The 22633-nt window shown below is 36.8% G+C and overlaps 2 protein-coding genes across 3 annotated transcripts in view; one reads left to right on the forward strand and one right to left on the reverse strand.

Annotated features, from left to right (window-relative positions):
* CMC1 (C-X9-C motif containing 1) overlaps nucleotides 1-5302 on the forward strand; it is a 45093-nt gene extending 39791 nt beyond the window's left edge. The window contains exon 4 of the mRNA XM_030444798.1: nucleotides 1-5302. Coding sequence (XP_030300658.1) covers nucleotides 1-115 — 115 coding nt within the window. The 3' untranslated portion in view covers nucleotides 116-5302.
* AZI2 (5-azacytidine induced 2) overlaps nucleotides 4619-22633 on the reverse strand; it is a 24792-nt gene continuing 6777 nt past the window's right edge. For both annotated transcript variants that reach the window (XM_030444797.1, XM_030444796.1), the window contains 7 exons: nucleotides 20342-20571; nucleotides 17671-17796; nucleotides 17266-17365; nucleotides 15609-15757; nucleotides 12841-12902; nucleotides 9474-9589; nucleotides 4619-6246 (listed from right to left, as the gene is read on the reverse strand). In XM_030444797.1, the coding sequence (XP_030300657.1) occupies nucleotides 5858-6246; nucleotides 9474-9589; nucleotides 12841-12902; nucleotides 15609-15757; nucleotides 17266-17365; nucleotides 17671-17796; nucleotides 20342-20566 (1167 nt within the window). In that variant the 5' untranslated portion in view covers nucleotides 20567-20571 and the 3' untranslated portion in view covers nucleotides 4619-5857. The remainder of the gene's footprint in view (nucleotides 6247-9473; nucleotides 9590-12840; nucleotides 12903-15608; nucleotides 15758-17265; nucleotides 17366-17670; nucleotides 17797-20341; nucleotides 20572-22633) is intronic.

Raw genomic sequence — 22633 nt, forward strand, 5'->3', positions numbered from 1 at the left:
CTACTCTGATCCATTATTCTATGAAGAATGCAAAACAGAATATTTGAAGCAAAGAGAAGAATACAGAGCAACTGGAATTAAGAAGAAAAAACAGAAGCCAACTTCAAATGTGTAGTTAAAACTTAAAATGAACTTTTCAAATTTTTTATCCAACTTGGATTTAACTTGGTTTATACAGACTTCAATCATCTGTACCCCAGACTGTGGGGAATTTAACTGAAATACACAAAGTGAGATAACTGAAAAATAAATATTACCTGAACTTAAAAGTTTTTAATTTCATTTTCTGTAATTAAACATATAAAGCACATATACCCTGAGGAGTAGGACTTGAGGGTGTTGATTGATGAGAAGCTCAACATGAGCCTGCAGTGCAGCTCAGAAGGCCAACCATATCCTAGGATGCATCAAGAGGAGTGTGGCCAGCAGATCAAATGAGGTGATTCTCCCCCTCTGCTCTGCTCTTGTGAGACCTCACCTCAAATACTGCCTCCAGTTTTGTTGTCCCCTCCATAAGAAGGACACAGATCTGTTGCAACAAGCCCACAGGATGGCCACAGCCATGATCGAGGGGCTGGAGCACCTCTGCTATGAGGAGAGGCTGAGATTGTTCAACCTGAAGAAGACTCCAGGGATATCTTGTAACTGCCTTCCAATATCTGAAGGGAACCTACAGGAAGGTTGGAGAGGGATTTCTCATCAGAGTGTCCAGTGACAGGACAAGGGGAAATGGTTTTAAACTGAAGGAGAATAGGTTTAGACTAGACCTTAGGAAAACTAGTACAAAGGTGGTGAGACTCTGGAAGAGGCTGCCCAGAGAAACTGTGGATGCCCCTTCCCTGGAGGTGTTTAAGGCCAGGTTGGATGAGGCTTTGAGCAGCCTTTTTTAGATGAGAGGCATCTCTTCCATGGCAAGGAGGTTGGAATAGATAATCTCTAAGGTCCCTTCCAACCTAAGCCATTCTGTGATACAAAGCATTTCATCACCTTTTGCAAGACAAATTGCTAAGGTCTGTTCCTGTATCTGGACTTGAGATTTTGTTACCAATTTACAAATGGCCCTTTGGAATGTAAAGGTTGTGGGTAGCTGTGTGTGGCAGGCTACATAAACACTTTAAGGTGAAGAATTTGTGTTAACTCTTCACCCGTTGGTACGTATTAAAATTGGTCTGTGTCATCTGAAGCTGAGGGTGTACAATGGACCCTAGTTGTTTCTCAGTGTTTTTTCATTTTGAAATCAACTCTTCAGGAGTCTTATACATTATTCTATGTAGGAGTAGACAGTTAGTGACATGAGTCTGGGTGTGTCTCCAGTGTTTTCAAGTTAGCCTCATACAAAAAGATTACTGAAGTGCCAAAGGAGGCACTAACTCAAGTAGGTCAGCCAAGTCTGAAGGGTGGCAGTGCTGCTAGCCCACCATAGCTAATATGTAAGCTCTTAAAATTAACCTTCTTTAAAATGAAGGTGGCATTACCAAGTGTTCACAGTTCCAATGGTAAGATGTTGCAACTACCTTTCACAAAGTTGCCAAGGCTTTCACTGCAGCCCATGCTTCGTCTCCTTTCATGGGAACCACCTGCTCAGCCAATTTAAAACCACCCAGTACGTGGCACTATTGATTGACATTGAGGGAATAAGGTCTTAAAGCTAGAGGACTGCTTTGTCACCTAGCACCCTCACACAGTGCAGTAAGGCATCTCTTGCTGCAGCAAGAGGGGCCCCATCTTTGCCCCTTTGTAGAACTTACAAGAACTTTCCCAGCACCCAAGTCACCCATGCTTTTCACTAGACATTACCCTCTTTCAGTGTATTAAACCTTGCTTCAAACTCCTGAGAGAAGAACCTTAACAAAAGTGAAATCCAAAAGGAAGGAGGAAAAGGTTGGGATATACTTATTTTAAAAGTTTGCTTTCCTAAGGTAAAATGACACCTCAGAAAAGGTGAGTGGTGGTTTGTAATGCCCAGGGTTTTCAAAGAGGAGTAGAACTACCTACCATTGCTGTCTTCAAGTCTTCACCCAGTGATAAATCTGTAAACCAGAAACTCATTCTGCCTCATATTTGAGGCATACTCCTTGTGTTCTCAGCTTATGAGGCAAGCTTGTGTTCTCAGTTTATGCTGCTGGTCCAGAAATGGTCAAATCCAACTGACATGCCAAGTGGTCTTTGTAGTTAAAAAAATCAGTTCAGTGTTAACATTAAGCACCTGAGTTATTTTCATGCTTCTCACACATCAATACTCAGTCTTTCTCATCAGTTACTGTATCTTATATTGCCTTGATATTTGAATCACTTTGTCTCTTCCATCTTAAAATGCAATGAAGCAAACTCAGCTGATCAGTGATGTCGTTCATATCACATCTACTACAGAAAACATACTTTTTTTTTTAAAAAAAAAAAAAAAAATCAGCTGCTTATCAGACTTGGGAATTTACAACTCTATTAAAATTACAGTATACCTATACAGGATACCTAATAGGTAGACAATAAAAGACAATAAAGATACTTTGGTCCACTGTCTTATTTTCCTACCCTTGCAAATAGCACAATGCACCTCCTTCAGAAAGGGGCAGAAGCATGACCCTTAACAACCCAAAGCAATACAAAAAAAAAAACCTCTCAAGCTCCATGAATCTTTTTGTATTCAGACTACACAAAGCAACAAGAAAACACCTTATTGCTCTGCAACTGTTGTTCTTCTCAGGCTGTGTCTGAGGAGCAGAAGACCATGCAGGCAAGCCAGTCAGGTACTGGGGCTTTTCAGTCTTCCTTTACAAGACTGCAGCATCTTTAAAAATACAGGTGTCTTGAGCACAGGAGTCTCAAAAGTCTACTGCAAGTAGATTCAGAAATCTACATGTTCTTTACATCACTAGTATAGCTCATATTATACTTACGTGGGCCTGTGGTAAGTTACTTGGAATGGATGTTGTCTTACTGTACTTCCACCATATGTCTAGTACTGCTTTTGTCTTTTTGCAGCTTTAAAAATCTGACAGTCCATCACAGCTAATTTGGGAATTTGCTTTCCTCAACATGGCCAGTTCATGAAAAACTAAACAGTTGTAAATCTGCAAAACTGGCAGAAAGACCTGAAATGATTGGAATTTAAAAATATTTAAAATGAACCAAACAGTGGAAGCTTACATATGAGTTATTAGAAGACCAGTTCTCCAAACGTTTAAATAGATACTCCTCAGCTTGCCATATGCCCCCTGAAACGTGCAAAGTAGCAACCTACCCCAGCCCTAAAAGCTGTCTTCCATTTCTGCTAAATGAAATCTGTGCTTTTGTTCATTAAAAAATATGTCAAATCTGTGGGTTGGGCAAAGTCTTAAAATATTCAAAATTTACAGTCAAGTGATTTTGTGTGTGTGTGTGTTTGTGATTTATCATACTTATTTGAGGGATTTCATCCTTACTGTATGGAATTCTGTGGTTTTATAAGACAAATGCAAATGTGTGCACATGAAACACCAGAACCCTGTTACCACAGCTACTTCTGCACGTAATTTGCTCACTGATGAAAAACATCTGAAAATGAAAAAAGCACTGTAAGCCACTAGTGGCAGGGATTTAAAAGTCAAAAGTTGATTGTATGCATCAGTCCAACAGGTGCTTCACAAGCCAGCTATTCTCCAGTGACTTCAAATGTTACAGTTTGGCTGCAGCACCAAGTGATGGGATTAGAAATGTTGCCTACACAAGCTCTCCATGATCCTACCCTCCTCTGTCAGGAACCTGCAGTTCTCCTGAAGTCCCTCTCAGCAAACACCACTGCTCCCTTTGCCAGGATGGAAAGCAGCACAGAAGATAAGCCCTGAAATTCTTAAAATAATCAAGAAATTAAAACTGAGTAAAAAAAAAATTGTGCCAAATACTGAACGATTTGTGAATGAAACCAATTTCAAACAAAAATAAATTTATTTAAAATCTTACACAGTAGAATTCCTTCATTGCACAAATCAAAGTATTAATCATGTTGATGTCTGCTGGATAACAACATTACTTAATAAAAAAAACCTCTGTAATATTGAGGTGGGGAACCCCAGAAAGTAGGCCACATTAGAACTAGGTACCATATAGCTTATGCAGCCTCGTGAGAAATGCTGTCTGCTGCCTTGTTATTACACAGGTAGTTGGTTCTATCAGCTAAAGCCTAGTGACTTGGATTTGTTTTATGCATATTGAGTTTGGTTCTATTACTTTCCAAGAGATTGTACTCCCCTGAGTAAGCTGTGTTCATTGGTCAGAATAAATTCCAGCATCTGACACCATTTCCATTAATCACAGACAAGCCAGAATACGTGAGCAAGATAACAGAAAGATAAAAACAATATCTGGTGAACAGGACAGTCACACATTATTTATGTATGCTGTTCACTAATACAGTAGAAGGTACCTGAAAGGCATTTTTTTCATCTTTCCTAGACAAACTGAAAAAGGAGAGGAGAGCCATCATATGAAGTACTTACTCCACAGGGAAGGAAGTGTCTGGATCCACACAGATCACGTAGCACCTCAGTCACATTTCTACAGCCCATCATTGCTAGGGCTATGCTACAGTAATAGCTTCCTCATGTATTTGCAAGTAATTTTAAGATAATTTGCTACTGAATAGATGTGAAATTATTTTTTATTACATTGATCTTAAAGTGGACCTGTGAAGTTGAATACTTCAGCCACCCATTACAAGTTAGGTGTCATGGATCTAAAATACAAAGCATTTTCTTCAGCGTATTGAGCAGTCAAGGCTTAACACTGTTGTATAAGCAGAGAAGTTAAAAAAAAAAAAAGGCATATATTGTTCTTTGCTTTAAAAGGAAAACAATAAAATTAGTACTAATACATCTGTAATCTATAAAGCAGGCAGTTTTAATTCAAATAACTTGTCCTTTGTGGCATACTAAAGATTCCACAAAAATACTTTCTCATGTGTATCAACAATGCTACAACACTTAGTCTGATTAAATTAAGGCTTTGTTTCTTTAATAAAATAAAAGTTAATAGCCTTCACCACCACACGAAGTCAAGGTTCTGGTGCTGTGCAAAGGAGGCACAATAAGAGTACCTGCACTGTGAGCAGGATGATTCTGTGGCAGGCACCACTGTGCACAGAATTAAGTCAGTTTCCTACAGCATGAACTGAGGGAAACAAGCTGAACATCCAGGATTCAATGTTCAGCAACATTACTTATGATCCTTTACAGTTCACAGTAAGGCCCTGAATTGGTGCAATCTGAACAGGATGGCCTAAGTGATTTTTCTCTTGGTACTATCTAATATAAATAAAGATTAAGAGAAAAAAAAAATAAATCTCACCTTTCTTGGTTAAAAATTAGAATGCTTTTCTAAACCAGAGGAATCAAAGCTAATTGAAAGGAGGAAGGAACAGACAATCTAAATCTTCAATTTGTCTTACTCTGAAAAAAAAGGGCAAAACAATAAGCTCAGAACTGTTAGAGGTTTTAACACAGAATACCAGGTATTTTCTTGATAACATACAAATAGCAAGCAAATACAGAACTAGATTCTTTTATTTTTATTCCAAGAACTCACTATTCAAATGTTCTTATGCAAATGTATACCATTTGCAGGAACCAACTACCTAAATTTCTTTATATGATAGATTTACATTTACATTGTATCAGCACAGCTTTAACTTCAAGGAACTTGCTCCTGATTTACAGCAGAGGAAGACAAGGCTCTGTTTCAAAACTAGAGGTTAAAAAAAAAAAAAAAAGAAAAAAAGAAAAACATTGCAAACAATTTGTTTTCCCTTTTGAGAAGTTCAAGTGTTAAGGTGCCTATTCAGAACCATTCTATAAAAATCCCTCCATTTGTTCTAAATTTTTTTTTAACTTTTGTGCAGACAGTTTTGATTACACTGATCCAGGTAATCTGCTGGACAGTTTAACAAGGCTGTTTTACTTTTCATTTCCCAAAATGCATTCTCATTAGGCTTTGGAGGACTTGGAAATACCCAGGAATTATCTTCCAGAGAGCTCCTTCCATAAGAATGGTGTTCCTGAAACGTTTGCCCATCAACTGGAATGGGTCTCTCATCTGTCCATGCTTGTAGTGTCACCCTTTCAGATGGGGTTTTTACATCTCTTGGCAGAGGGGGAGACAGAGCATTGCAGAATACTTCATCATTCTGTGACAGTTTTTTATAGACTACTCCAGGTGTCAAATTCAGCTTTGAAATGTTCAAGTCAACACATTGTACTGGTGCAGTAGAGGCAGCTGAAGAAAGAAGACAGATTTTTAAAAATGACATTACCCAATCCATTTTTCATATACTCCAAACATAGTACAGTGTAGCAGGTATGTTAAATCCAGTGTTTTCAAGCTACAAATTTTCAGACTGTACTTTACCTAAGTAACTACTGAAAAGTTATGAATGTGATATTGTCAGTCTGATTTTGCAAGATGAACCAGGGATCCTGAAATCACCAATGTCTAAAATACACCAAGGAAAGGAGGAAACTTCCTAGTTCTCACTTGAAGAGGACTTTAATACACTTGGAGAAACCACCCAGATTCAGGTCATTGCTTACACAGAGCATGTTTCTTCCTATTCCCCTGATTCTTTTAAGAATTTGTGTTTTCAGGCTGCCAAGAACCTGAATTCTAACTGTTCAAGAAGTAGAAAGAGGGAATGGCATGGCATTCCATTCACAGGTTCTGTGCTCCACTTCCGTCTGGCTTCTGAAAGTAAAGCAATGGGCTGCAGCATTCAACCATCTGAAATGCCAAAGGAGTTTTAAACACAGGAAGGGGAGGATTTTGAAATACTGGCATCTACCTGACATGACAGAGCTGCACCTTCAACACACACCTGAGGAGATGGCCAAATACAACCAGGTCATTTATTATAGTGATAAATTACATACACATGCAATGGGAGCAGATTTAAAATTCCTGCACTTAAAAAAGAAAAATCTTACAGGTAGCTTTCTAGAACACCTATGAATCTTGAGTATGAACTCTGATTTGTAATTTTACTGATTAAGGGACCGAAAAAGGAGCCAGTATCTTGGTCAAAAAATACAATTTCTGTTTGTCACTGTATATTTAAAGGTGGTTCCTAATACCCATGTTAGCCAAAAGCACTCTCCCATAAGCCAGCCATCATATTTAGGAAGACATGCTAAGGAATTGGGTTTGGCTTCTTTGTGTCAACAGGCTTAGAAAGCAAATCTGAGGTCTATATTTGGTGGAATCTACAAAAAAATGCATTGAAAGCATAACAAAAAAAAAAAACCAAAACAAAACAACCAACAAAACCCAACCGTAAGTGGACACACATGGGTTGAAAATGCCCCCCTAGATAAATGACAGCTAAGTAGAATCTACACAGCAGACGCAGCAAGGAGGGTGCACAATAAGCTTGGACTTCAGGAGAGCAGATTTTGGCCTCTTCAGGAACCTGCTTGGTAGAATACCACAAAATCAAGTCCTGGAAGGAAAAGGAGCTCAAGAAATCTGTTTAATATTCAAGGATTCAAGCTCAGGAGCAAGGCAGCCCAACAGAGACAAAGTTTGGAGCTACCAACACAAGAAGCACACAGCTGTTGGAGTGAGTCCAGAGGAGAACCCTTTCTGTGAAGACAGGATGATGGAGTTGTTCAGCCTGGGGAAGAGAAGGCTATGAGGAGACAGCAGCCTTCGAGTACCTGAAAGATACCTACAGGAAAGCTGGGGAGGGACTTTTTATAAGGGCATGTAGCAAAAGGACAAGAATTCTGAAGAGGGTAGACTTAGATTAGATCTTAGGCAGAAATTCCTTAAGAAATACCACTGTGAGAGTGGCTAGACTGTGGAACAGGTTGCCCAGGGACACAGTGGATGCCCCATCCCTGAAAGTGTTTGAGGCCATGCTGGATGGGGCTGTGAGAAACTTAGTCTAGTGGGAGGTGTCCCTGCCCATGCGGGAAGGTTGGAACTAGATTACTTTTAATGTTCCTTACAACCCAAAACCCATACAAGTCTATGATTTTTCTATAAATATAAGCACAGATGTGTCTGCACTGCATTCATAAGAATGGCTGACAAGCAAGGTAAACAAAAAATGATTGAAAAGTCTCCATTTCTACTGAACCTACCCACTTGTACATACTTCTGAAAAATTACTGAAAAAAGCCTACAGAGCAAAAGGCAAAAATCCATTGTTTCCCAGTAAATCAATAGTGCCCTTTATAGCTGTAGCTGTACAACTACATTGGCAATTGCAGAAAATCAGACTGTTCACCAGGAAGGATAAGAGAATAATCAGTCCTTGTGTAGTGGGCAAGACAGATAACTCCAAATTAAAAGTAAGGAAGAAAACCACACTGCATGATCAAATCAAATCTTGACAGACTTAAGGATTAAAAGCCAATTCAGTTACAGTTTTTGTCTGCTGAAATTGTTTAATGTGTTTTAGAATTCTAGGAATGCAAGTCTCCAAAATATGTTGATAGTTTATCAACCAAGTACCAGAGAACAATCATTAATGACTGCTGGCCTCAGACAAAGGCTGTGATAGACCTGGAGGTGAATCCTATCATTACCTCACCAAGCCAATCAAAGCTGTTTAGAAAGAAAATGTCTTGATTTTGTACTAGATAATGACATCAGAGACTGTCACCAATCTATTCTAGCCAAGTTCATAATCTTTCACTGGCATCTACTGTATTCTGCACACAGTAAATACCAACACTAAAGTGAGCAGAAAAAGGAAATAAACACTGATAAACAGTCAGACTGAGAGTCAGGCCCCAAAGTGTTAATGCTCTCTTGTTAAGCATTCAGATTGAGAGAAAAATGCAAATGAAATAGAAGAACCACCTGATGAACCAAACACAGAAATTATACATCATGTGGAAATTGTTTTTCCCTTAATTATTTGCAAGGCAGCAGCAGCAATAAGGCAGTTTTGCAGCCTCAGTATTTGACATTCAGAAAATGTCATCTTGCATAGCATTTTGCTAGAAAAGATAACTTTTCTGAATGTTAACATAAAGAAATGTGCAGCCGTAAGGGAATTTCAGTCTATTAAAGTCTGATTTTAAAATGTTGCCACATTAATACTTTATACATTTTATACTGGGGAAATAAGACTGCGTTTGCAAAAAGATTTTTTTTCCTCTTAATATGAAGTAGTTGTGGTAAAAGGTCAAATACGAGTAAACTTAACACCTCAGCCTTGTGCACATAAGCAACACTTGACTGAGAAAAAAGCCACAAGGGGAACAAAATACAGTACTGAAGAAAAAACACATCAGCAACACCTTTATGTGTGAAGTTGACCAGTATGAGACAGAAGCAAAAGCAGAAAATGGTTAGGCTGGAACCATAATATAGTCTAGCTTTTCAACTTCAATTGATAAGATTCTGATAAGATATGATAGCTAGTTTATTTTTAAAATGGTACAGCTTGAATCAACGATTTGTGTTTGTAAGGTCAGTTGCTGTAAACACTGACTTGCCTTTCTTGGACGCTGCTGGGGTTTTTTTCAGTTTTCGTAGAATCTCAGCTTGCATGTCAGTCACTAGGTGCAAATTAGACATTTCTCTCTTCAGTTCCCAATATGCTTGTTGCACGCTTTCAAAACAAAAAATTTTTTAAAGTTAAGTAATTGCCACCTCTAAAGTACCCTCATGCCTATTAACACAACCTGTTTATCCAGTGCTAACTGTAAAAAATTATTTTTGCCTGACATACTCCGCCAATCTTACTCAAGTACCATAACTCAAAATGTATTCAGCAATAAAGATAATTATCTTAAACTGATGGACCCTTGTATATTTTGACTCTTGCATATTACAATATATAACGTATTGTATATTAGCATACTAGATGATACTAATAAATTTGAGGTCCCTAAATGGAAAGAAATATGAAACACATTCTCCTATCTCATTACTTGAAACTGACCATCTTGCCATAAAATTAGTAATTTCTAAGGAATACTTAAAACAACAACAACAAACAAAACAAAAAAACACACCACAAAAAAACATTAAAAGGACACCAGGCTGCAAACAAGTATTAACTTTGAACGCCTTCTGACAAATGACCAGACACACTATCATATGCTATGATCCTAGTAATGTTAATTGACCATAATTTTACATATTCCACCAAAATTAGTATTTGGGTCTTTACAGCATTCATTTTGGTATAATAAATTCAGACTAGATACCTAAGGTCCATACCAAGCATACACACACAGACAAAACTAAAACATACAACTTGTAATCTAATTTATCAGAGAGTGTATAAAAGAGTGACCCAGTTCATTATCTGGTAAAACAGCATAATATAAGAAATACATCTAGCAACAGCAGCACTGTTCTAATACTGAACTTTTAAGTTAATAGCTGGTAAGAACATAAAGAACAAAAAAATCCTATCAGTTAAGGTCTCCATGTTTCCTGGTAGAATTCTGAGTGAAGGGTCACTGATGTTGATTAATGTTAAAGTGAGCCTTGTTGAAGAATCACTTATGTTGATTAATAATTATTGTTTAAAGTCATAAGGATGCAGTTATTTCCAACTTAAACACAAAGTCAGTGATTTAATATTTTTTTAAACACTTAACATTCTACAAAGACACATTTATTGAGAACAAGCACCACAGATGAGTTTTCAGAATATTTTTTCTTTCTTGCTATGTTCACCTAAAGGATGTTTATTTGAAAACACCTCAGTATCTCAAACTGTTGTTGAGACAACTAAGAACTAAGCAGTATAACAACTGTATTTTCAAATATTCACATATACAGATTTCTATTCCTCTAAAATAGTATTTGAGGATCACTCCTGCATGACATTTATAAACATGAATGTGCTCAAAAGCACTGGTGAACAGCTGTGAAAAAAGCACTGGTGAGTAGCAATTCTGACAGACAGAAAGTTAAAATTTTCAGACCTGGTATTTCAAGAAGTTCAGTTAAACCTATGGCCTTTTTACTGCATTCCTTTTGGCTCTTTGAACTTCAAAAGATGTTACAATTTTAATGTTAAGCTGATGTGACAAAACCCCTTCATTTATTCATGTGTTTTGCTCTCACAAATAAGATCAAATAAATTTTAGTTATATGCAAGTGGAACCATCTAATATCGAAATATATTTATATACAGAAGTGCTAGACATAAGAAAAACTTAGTGTCTGCCATCAATCAGAAAGAAAGTGCTTAGACCAATTTTGTAATATCCATTCAGCACTTTTAAAAGCATCTTACAAAGGGATGCAGGTACCAGAGTTCCACTTTAACACATAACTTGTTCACTGTTTTTTGTGCATAGTGACTTAGAATTGCATTCCAAAACTGATTTTCAAGGAAACTGCAATTGAAGTACAAATTCAAGGATTTTAATTTCAAGGAATCTGCAACTGGAAACCAAGAATCACACATTCTTGGAAGTCTTACTGCCTTCTAACACATCATGTATATCTGGAATACAATAGCCTTACTAAATCTACAGCAAAGCCGATTTGCACACCAAGACATTAAAGTCAGATTTGCAGGCTGCTCAAAAATATGAAATAATTACTTTCCAAAATGTTAACTAACTGCAAATGCCTCCCTTTCCCATAAACAGCAAGATTGCTTGCAACAACAGATGTTTCACATAGGGTTTTTAAGTGTTTTTCCACTGATTTTTGCATAGATTTACATATTCAGTAGACCATCATTATTTAGGTCATTAAAATAAACACTATACTGTACACAATAGTTCAGATGGTTGCCACCTGAACATCACTTTGTGGAATAAATCTGTTCTGGAGGATGAAAGAGATAAGTGCTTTACCTTGGGGTAACACCTTTCTTCATGCGTGTAAGACTGACTATGAAGCTCCAGCAGAAACCACAAGAAAGTGTTAGCTAGTTAGCTATCCAGCCAAGGTGAAAGGTGAAAGTGTAATTTCTGTATAATATGTATAAATATTATCCTCATTAGACAAGAGAACATATGAGAAGAAATAATTGTGCTCTTCTCTTTCAGTGACTGATTGCCTTTCCCATCTCTTTTAACAGCCAAACAAGAAAGGAGGCTAAATAATCTGTCACTGTAAAAGGACAACTCTTCCCTCTTGTGGAAAATCATGTAAGTGCACAAAAAGGTATAACTGCATAAGAGAGGCAGTTAATTATCATTTCTGCAAGATGGAACACGTGAGAACTTCCATACATTCGTGAATTGTTCTTTTGCACAAAGAATTAAAGGATATATATATGCTTTCTAACAGAACAAAGATACTCAGGACAGGATAATATAGGAGTTTATATCATAAGCACAATTACTATTTGAATGGCTGCAAAATGAGAAAAATGCTTTCTGATATATTAGCATTTTTCTGGATATTTGGTATTTGGTTTTGAATATGTCAGAGTGGATCCTCAATACTTAAAAAAAAATCCTTTAAAATGTCTTCTAGTATCTGAACTAAGTAAGAATGTATGCTCTTATACTAAGCAAGAGATCTGAAGCCACCACCTATAAAAACACAGAAACATCCTGATACACAGATTATATCGTGAATATTCTACAGATGGAGTAAAACTTGGAAATTTATCTGCCAACTCCTCAAGTAATTACTAAAAAGACAATTTTTAAATCCAAGGTAGTTTAATTTTATCGTCTGTACAGACATCTGAAGATGTAAATGTGTTTTTATCATCATCATTCTGGAGTACAACAATGATCTTGCTAAAACAATACAGCTAGACTTGAAATTAGATCATGTAATTTGAAGTAACAGGTTAAAACATGCTTCAAGAATATTTACTTGTTCAAATTACTGTAAACTATAAATACAAACATCAAAGCCACTTGATTTTCATACCTCTGGATGTCTTGCCTTTGGAGAGAGTCTCCATTTAATGGATTTGCATCCTGAGCCTGGTCCTGCATAACAGTGAAGAAAAGAGAGAAAAGGAATGAATTTATTATTTCAGATTTTCTAAACAAAACTACTGCAGTGAAACTACAAGTTTACTAGTATTAAAATTTACAAGTAAAGTAGTCTTTTTTTGTTGGCTACAGTGATTTTCAAAATGGACAGAAGCACTTCTACTAAGAATTTCCACTTTAAAACTTACACGAAAGAACTGCTCAGCTCCATTATACTTTTTTTAATATACAAGTAAACAGCCATGCTTTTGGAATTTGCAATTCTTTTTAAGGCAAAACTTGAAAAAGGTTTTTGATCTCCATTATAAGAAAGGAAAAAGTAAGGAGTCTTCTCTTGTTCTTTTGCTGCCCCAATATTTAAGGACAACTATTTCAGTATAGATTTACTTCCACAAGTTACATAATTCATCCCTTGAGTCTGCAAAACTGCTTTAAATTGTGCATACAAGCAGCCTCACTGAAGTTAACAGGACTGTTACCAAAATATTGGGCTTGCTTCCTCGGCCAAGCTTCTATTAGACCCCCACCTGAGACGAGTTCTTGTCCATATCCCTTCTCTTCATGTTTCCTTCCTTCTATTGTTCCCTCAAAGCTGTTATAAATTTAATGCCTGTTACTATGGCTTCATGATGCCCTATATACACTTCAAACAACTTGTCAATGAGATGTATGCACTGTATCAACTACAAAGCAAAACTCAATTAAGAATATCTAAATCTAAAAACAGAAAAGAAAATAAAAAGCATACTTGCCTAAGGTAGACAACATCTGAAAATGCTAACTCATGTCATTAAAACCAGTTGTAAGGAAAATACCAGCTGGTTTTGAAATAATGCTGACTTGTCACTGCCAACTGATCACGTATCCCTGTATTCCACCTGACAATATCTCTGACCACCCATCAGAGATTCAGTTTCATAGTTTAAAACAAAAAGTTGTACCTCACATTTGAAAGCTTGTAAATTTTTATTTGCTATGTTAAACAGTAATCATGATCAAGAAGAAACTACAAGAAGAAAAAAAGCTGTTCCTTGTATTACTTTTTTGCAACAAAAGGTCTTGGCACAAGCATTATTTAACCAGTGTCATGTCTAGTATTCCTTACAACTGCTATTTTAGTTTGTTTGTTCTACCAACATTCACTCTCTGGATACAATCTGCAATCTTCAGTTATTTATATAGCTTTCAACCCATTCTATAGAGCTGCCCAAAGACACCACAATTACATGTAAGTTACAGTACACCTTCAGAATTTACCAGTTATTGAAAATACCTAAAAGAATTCCAGATACAAGTGAAAACAACAATCAATAGTAATGGAAGTTAATAGAACACCTCACATGCCATCCAGGTAGTGTGCTTTATCCCCACCTAGTGGAAAAAACACAGGCTAACCCTGAGACAAGCCCATCCATTTAGCCTGTCCATGTAATTCAGGAGCATCTCATGACAACAGCGGATCCCTGGAGACTCATTTGGTCCCAAGAACCCAAAACTCCTTTGGGGTTTGAAGGCAGCAGTGGAGAAGGGCCTGACTTCAGGCTAGCTCTAGTCTGGTCCCTAAACTCCCAGAAGAGGTTGGGGTTAATCATCTTAATTTCATCCAAAAGGAATCCATTTCCCAGAATCCTGACTGCTCCATAATGCAAGGCACAGTTGGCCACGGTGATTCAGGAGATCTGCTTCAAAAGGATGCTGCTGTAGTAATGCAAATGTGCCCACAAGGAAAAGAGCCAACAAAATATTACCAAATTAAAGTAAAACTGTTTGAAGGCAGGATGATGGCCATGCAAATATTCTATCTGCAAGTCTTACAGACCTAAATACTGGCTCACTCAAATATTAGGGAACTCAAGGTCACATGATCATAAGAAATATAAAATAGTCTGCCTATTCAAAGAGTCACACTTAAATCTTTTAAATTTAATGCTTAACTTCAATGTCCAAGGAGTTCTAGAGACTAGCACTGCATCTTTTATCATATAAAACAGTAAGCATGCACTAGACAACTTGTTTTAATCTTAATGCTGGTTTTATTACTTTTATTAATGCTTTTATAATTGTTAAACTGTCTTGGTGTCCTTGAGTCCCTCAAAGACACTTGCCTCAGATTAAAGGGAGTATTGCAACATTCTAAAAACTTTGTTACAGAAAATCCTCTTTCCTGACAAGCTAAAACTACCCTAAAGGAAAGTGGTTGAGGTCCTGAAACAAAGTTTGTAGATATCTTTCAACATAAGCATTATATTGTTTTAAAAGAAAAATATGAATAACACACACAAAAATTACAAAACAGAACAAAAACAAACAACACAAAACAAACAACCACACACACACATACACACACAAAAAAACCCCACAACACAAACAAAGCAGGTTTTGACCAAACTTTTTAAGTATTCCAGACCAGGATGAATACCTGCATAGAACACATCAATCTCATTGGCTAGTTAGAAGAACCTGTAAAACATTTTCTGGTTTATGGACAACACCTGAGAAATCTCACCAGTGTAAGTGTACTTCCAAGAAACAAGCCAATCTATGAGAATACCTAAGGTTATTTTTACTGAGCTGCTGCTCTTTCACTCTATTGTATATTTTATCTCTTTGCTTACCCTTCATTTTGCTTAAACAGGAGATTCAAAATAATGCTATAACACAATCAAATCTATTAATACAAAAATTACTAAAAAATGGCACCTTCTGCTTGGATTTTTCCAACTCCTGTCTGAGACTGTTGCACTCTTGCTTGAGGCCTTCTAGATCCTTTTCCAGACTATAAACTTTCAGGTCACTGTTGAGCTTCTCTATTTCCCAGCTGGACTGAGTACAATTCATATTTTTCATCACTATAAAATAACAAGCAAAAAATCATATTTCAGTCTAAGTTCAAGAAAAGCAATGCAATATGTAAGGTCTCACCTCAACCAGCCCATGTCCTTCAAAAAAGTTATCCTGTACATTCTGAAGATACTACAGTCTGTGATAAGAGAAATACTAACACTGGTAATGTTGTTGGCAGAGAAGCAGCGTATTTTCTGAGTTAAAATAGAGAGCCCTTCTTTCCAAGAAGACACCATAGATTTTACATAAAGTAGCATTAAAAGGCACTAGAAATACAAAAATCTGTAAATGGCAAACATGCATGATATACATATCAGCTGGCAATCCTTTTACATGCTTTGAAAGCATGAGTCTTCTCTCCTCAGATTTGTATCATTGCTTAGTTTAGCAGAAGTTTTTCTTAAGTTTAATACTAAAGTTCCAAACAGAACTGCAAAAAGTACAGTCAAAAAAAAAAAAGTAAAATCTAGAAGTTGGGCAACTCTTTTTCTTAGACAAAAAAATTCACATGGTCTCTAGTAAGAAGGAACCTGAGATGATCAAATCAGTAGTTGGATGCCAATTAGCAAGGAGAGAGAAGATGGTAGGAAGAAAACTCCCAGGTCTTCAGATGCATGGTACTCTCACTTCTAGATCTAAACAATGACTGCATTTGTACAAAATCTCAAGTCCAATGTAACTAACATTACAAAGATGTTTTCTTGTTATCTTTTCTTTTAACAGTAAATTAATAAAGATTACTTTTTTCTTCCAGTGTTCTATCTTACATACTCAGCATCTTCACAGCACTCTTTACAACAGCAGTAACAAAACCTGGATTTGGGCTTTTGAAATTGCCAGGGTACACTGTTTGTTTCTCCTTCCACTTCCCAATAGGCTCTCTACAAGCAGTATCTTTCTACCTTTCTTTACCTCCCAACCCTTTCAGTAACTGTTGTTGACCCCTAGTATTGCTATACAACATCCCAGCAATGAGACAAAGCAATATACTGCATGATGTGCATGTACCAGAGGAAGTAGTGTGGACTGGATAGTATATGAGAATTCATAGAATCTGCTGAGCTGGAAGGGACCTATCAGGATCACCAATCAAGTCCAACTCCTGTCCCTGTGTAGGGCACCCCCAGAATCACACCATGTGTCTGAGAGCATCACCCAAATGCTTCTGGAACTCAGGCAGGCTTGGTGCCATAACTACTTCCCTGGGGAGCCTGTTCCACTGCTCAGCCACTCTTTGGGTGTACATTACAAGCCTATTGAACTGTCAGGTTCTGCACGTTTCTCAAATTATTAAACAATCTACAGTGGAAGAACACAACAGTCTCAGATCTTTACCATGAGCTCCTCACCTATGCTGATCTAACATGCATGTCACCATTTACACATATGAACATGTATAAAAACCTGAACTACCTCTCTGCAGTATACTCCTAGCCACTACATAGACCTGAAATCATAATATAACTATTAAGACTAGTCAGCATACATTAAAATAAAGTAACCAAATGCATACCTTGTTGAGTTTCCACTTCAGTTCTTAGTTGTAACAGCTCTACTTCCTTAGACTGCAACTGTTCATTCAAGTTTTTCAAGGATTCTGCATTTTCTTTAATCTATTTTCAGGGCAAGAAGGAAACAAAAACCATTTGTGAACCTTTTTTCTATCATGTCTGATAATTCAAAACAAGAAAAGTATTGATTTGATACGTTTGTATCAAATTTGTATGCCTAGTCCAGCAATGAAAGCGAGATACTTGAAACTGCTAATCCTACATATACATGTACTTAAAAAGCCCAAAGGAGTGATGAAACAAACACCACAGATCTTCAGCAAACAAAATTCTTTATACAGTGACCATTTACTAACTATGCAGTACTTACAAAACATGCATTTAAGTAATTAATTAAAAAGGCATACCACTTTATCCAGTTTGCTTTTAAGATTATCTCTGTCAATACAGGCCTCTCGATAGGCTTGGTACGCCTGATTTATTTGCTCACGTCCAACTGAAGTGCATTCCTCTTCCAGTCGGGTGCCAAGCAACTAAAAGTTTAAGAGACATGAGAAGCAAGAAGTTTTGAATGTTATATTGAGAACTGAAAAACTTTAAAAGTACAATAGTATAGCTTGCAACATTAAACTAACAGCATTTTTAAAAATTAATTTTAGTTTAGAAAATTGATACAGATGATACATTGGTTGATAAGTTGATTGATACATTTAATACATTGATACAGATGATAATTTTAACAAAAAATGCAACAAAGGCTGTCTACAAATTCTGCAGTCTCTACCCATACTTACTGCTTGCTAGCTTACTGATATGAGTATTTAAAAACTATCCACATGTCATTATTACTCACATTGGCAATCCCTTCATCACATCTTTTCCAGACTGAAGATGTACCAACTGCTTTTTAGAAACAGAGTCTGAATCAGATCAAGACAAAATATATAGAAAATCCAAAGGAAAATGAACTCAGTTTTTAAATGTTTATAACATTTTAATGTTTTCAATGACTTGTAACTTAAACATTTTTTGTGTGTGTGCATTTATGTGGGAAATGCCAAAGCAGAATTATTTTACACATAGCTATTAACTTCTAGGTCACAACTATCTTTTTTCCAGCTAAGGCAAAAGACAAGCAAGGCAGCGTAAGGACTACCAACTAGACTGTCAGACAGAAGGGGGCAGAGTTAAAATATATTCAGTGTTTTTATTAAGAGAGCAACAAAAGTTTTATATTAAATTACATCTGTTCAGATAGAAAACTCATTTTGATAAAGTATTGCATTATCCTTTTAATTCTGTTTAACCTGTACACCTGCCTTAAAATACTAATGCATTTGAACAGATTCAGTGTAGATCTTTGTGACAAATTTATGTATTTTCATAATTTTTAAGAGCCACACCAAAAAAGGTACAAAAATATCAAAGAGGTGACAGTAATATATCTATCTTAAGTATTCCCTCTTTTAGGCATTTGATCAAAAGAAAGTAAGCCATAAAGTAAAGAAGCTTCTGTCCTTTGTTTGAGGTTTTTGTTTATTTGGTTTGGTTTTTTTTTCTTTTTAATTGACTCATATTAAGTGTACAGCTCATTTTAAGCTTTGTCCTTTTTGTTCTTTACATTTTTCTCCTCCTAAAAAAGGATTCAGATAGAACACAAACCTTACCAAACTGTCTGGAATTTTCCATATGCTTTGAAAATTAAAACCCAAAAGGCATAACTCTGCAAGTTTTTTCTTTAACCATACAGTTATATTAGCCATTAACAGAGACTGAAAGTCAACTCCATTACTTAAGAGTCCAGGCCTTCTCAATGCCCCTCTCTCATAGACACATTTTTACAGCATTCACATTCTAAACCAAACATTTTCTCTACAGAAAAACAAAAGTATCATCACCTTCAAGACAATTAAACTGAACCAGGCCAAACCAAAAGACACAATACTAAAAGGGATTGTCAGAGCCCTGTTTATTGTGATTTTGAGTAACCATGAAAAAAGATGTTACACAGCGTGGTTCAGCGAACATTCAGTCTAAAGCTCTACTCTTAGGCCCATCACCCCCACGGGGCATTATATAAAGGAAGTACTGAGAAAGTTTTGCCTTTTGAGAGAATCCTTCCAAGCCACTCATCAGAAATTCCCGAATAAGTATTTCAAAGCAGTACAGAAGTGTGACTCAAGCTTGCATTCCAATACCACAAAAGGATGTGTATTTTGTAAGCTTTTAAGGGTCAGAAGCACATCCTTAGGGCTAAGTCCTAATGAGTGTCTCAGCTCTGACTCACTAGTATCTATCTTTCCATCTTGTACTAATAAGAAAGCAATCTATCAAAGTCTAGACCTCCTGCAGTACACAAAGATGCTCACTACTGAATGACAGATATGTGTTTAATAATAGCATTCCTTAATCAAGGAGAAAGCCTGTGTCATGGTCAAGTTTTTAGCTTTTATGAACTTAACTAGATTAAGGCCATGAGAAACTGCATATAAAAAAAATTCCTAGATTCCTTTCCATTTTAGAATTACTGCATAAAAAATGCAGCCAGCCAACACTTCAGTGTTAAACACTGCAACTTTGCATTTAACACTGGAGACTGCTATTAGCTAGACCTAACCAGATATCCTTAACAACTCTTTTTTCCTTACCATTTTGGTATGCTAAGCCCAAGAGATTCTTTTGATAGACAGATACTGGATTCTGACAATTTACTGGCTTGGCACCTCACAGTTCAACAATATTAAGACACATGTGGCCAAGTTAACAAACACCCTAAGGAGGCAGATGAAATACAGTAATGATCCAGTGCAACTACAAGTCTTTCTCAATCACAGCCTGTGTCTTTGCAGGGCATTCTTTTATTGCATCACATACATGCCCAGTCAGAATAAAAAATCCCAGTATGACATAACTCAACTACCACAGGAACAAACTGTGTTTCACTTACACATAAAACAACTTAGCAAAACCTTTTAACTTGGAAATGATTTTAAGTACATATTTTAAATACTTAACCATCTGCTCTGGCATCCAAACAGCAGCTGCTACTGGAAGCTGGTAAACTGACTTTTTTCTTACCTTTTCTTCTAGAATTCTCACTCTTTTCTTTAAGAAGGAGTTCTCCTTCTCTGTCTCCTTTAGCCGCTTCTTGATATCTTCATATGCAGTGACAAGAGCAAAGTGGGAGGCAACAGACTCATCTCCACTGTAAGATGAAACAGGAATCTCCCCATCTCGCTTGTGAGCATTGTCTGCTTTTTCATGGTTCAAAATACAGATGTCATCCTCTACCAGCTCCTCCATGACAGCTATTAAAAGACATACAAAAGTGCAAAATTTTCAGAAAGACAAATTCATCAAGATTCTGAAGTCTAAAAACCTTCCAAAATAACATTGCAGGGTATTTCTGCATAAGAGTTACAAGACTGAATAATCTTTCACTACAACTGGATAAGAAAATTTTGAATAAACATCAGACTAATGAACCCCAAATAAATTTTTATTAAGGCATAATACTATCCTAGAATTTGCTGGTAGCAAATATTTGAACTCCAAAGGAGTATCACATTAGAGGTTTTCCAAATCAGCACTGAACAGTCAGAGAGACTGGAGTTGCAAGAAACCAACTAACTACTGTGGCTCCTGAGCACAAGTGCCAAAAGGAAGGTATTTCATTTGATTCATTCCAGAATGCAAATATTTATATTTTCCCCAAACTTTAAAAAGGGACTTTTAAGGTACACCTGCATTGGTCCTTAAGAGGCTGCATGAGTAGCTTTTCTTTACTTGATCACAGCAGAAAAGATCCTGCTGAAAAACAATTACAGTAATTCTTGCCTTGAATCAAAACACACTCAATAACATAATCTGACTCAAAATTCAGGAATAAAACTCACAGTGATCTCACCTTAAGAGATGTATAACTCTAAAATACTAAGCAAATCCACCTAAATGATAGGCAAAGTAATAATCAGATTGTGGGTTTTGTTACAACATGCTGTTCAGGCACAGCAAAACATTCAATAAGAAAATAGCACCTTTAAAAAACTGCATATACTTTTTTGAACTTCAGGCCTTAGGGAGCAGCCTCAACAGTATTTTCCCAAACAAACTACCAATAATACTTCTTTGAAGAGTAGATTTCACCTCCCACCCCCGTAAAAAATCCTTACTTACCTAATGGATTTAGCTAATGAATCAACAGAAAGGTTGAATTAAAGGAACTAGCAGAATGAAGACAGTTTTAATTGTAGGGAAAAACTATGTCAAAAGTTAACTGATCTGATCAGCAGAACTTCTCAGGAAAGACAGGCATCAGGAGGGGAATAACCTGCAGCCACAATCACTGCCTCTACTGTGCATTTGCTATTTAAAAATCAAACTAGACTTCCATTTGTTTAGCAGTACTAAGAGGTAAAGGGATCAACTGCCCTGGAGCTTACTTATGTGGTCAAATGCCTCTCACCATGCTAGCAGTGAAAAAGCTACATGGAGCCCAGTATTAGGAAGAGCTGTAGTACAGCTATAGCTGAAGAATGGTGCTGCTGCCACATTTGTCTCAATTTGCTCCAAGCCAGTCAGACAACATGATAAAAACCTGACAGCTCCTTTATTCTAAATAGACAGCAACGAGGTTGCAACAGTGAAAAAAGAAAACTACTTACTAAAACTGAACTCCTTTTAATGGTTATCATTAGGAGTGGATGCCTTGCATCCTGTTTGTATTCCAACAGCCTGAGCTTCCCTTGAGGGTTGCTCTGCCTCATACTTGAGCAGAAAGAACCTTGCAAAAAAAGGTTTGCTTCCTTTTCATTGAAATAGCATCACTCCTCCCACAAGGTGATCCTGACCAGAAGCACTGCGTCATTCAAATTACATTAACTGAAAGAATTTCTTATTTTGCCTTCTAAGAAGAGCATAACATACTAGCATTTCCACCCCTGTTTTACCTAGGGACCTGCAAAGTCTTCTCACCCACCTCATCAAATTCCAAGAGCTTGCCTTCTCAAGGCAACGCATCTCCTTTTCTCCAAACACTAGATCCAAATGGCATCATTACCTCCTGAAGAAAGCAGCCGATTATGATCTTACACATAATATAAATCTTTATTCTCACACTTCCCTATAGCACCTAAACTTGAGCTCCTAAACTTGACCATGCACTCCCTATTTCTTGCCCACATCACTTCCACCAGGAGATGGCAACAAGGGAAAACAGAAGACAACATCAGAAGAAGAGACCATGTTTATTCTGCATTTTGCTAACTAAAACTTCCTACCTTTACAAACTTCCAAATGTGTAAGACCTTTCAAATAACACTCAGCATACACAAATACTATTTTCTAAACTCACACACTTAACCTGCACCT

Source organism: Calypte anna, chromosome 2 (genome assembly GCF_003957555.1).
Source record: "Calypte anna isolate BGI_N300 chromosome 2, bCalAnn1_v1.p, whole genome shotgun sequence".
In the NCBI taxonomy this organism is placed as follows: domain Eukaryota; kingdom Metazoa; phylum Chordata; class Aves; order Apodiformes; family Trochilidae; genus Calypte; species Calypte anna.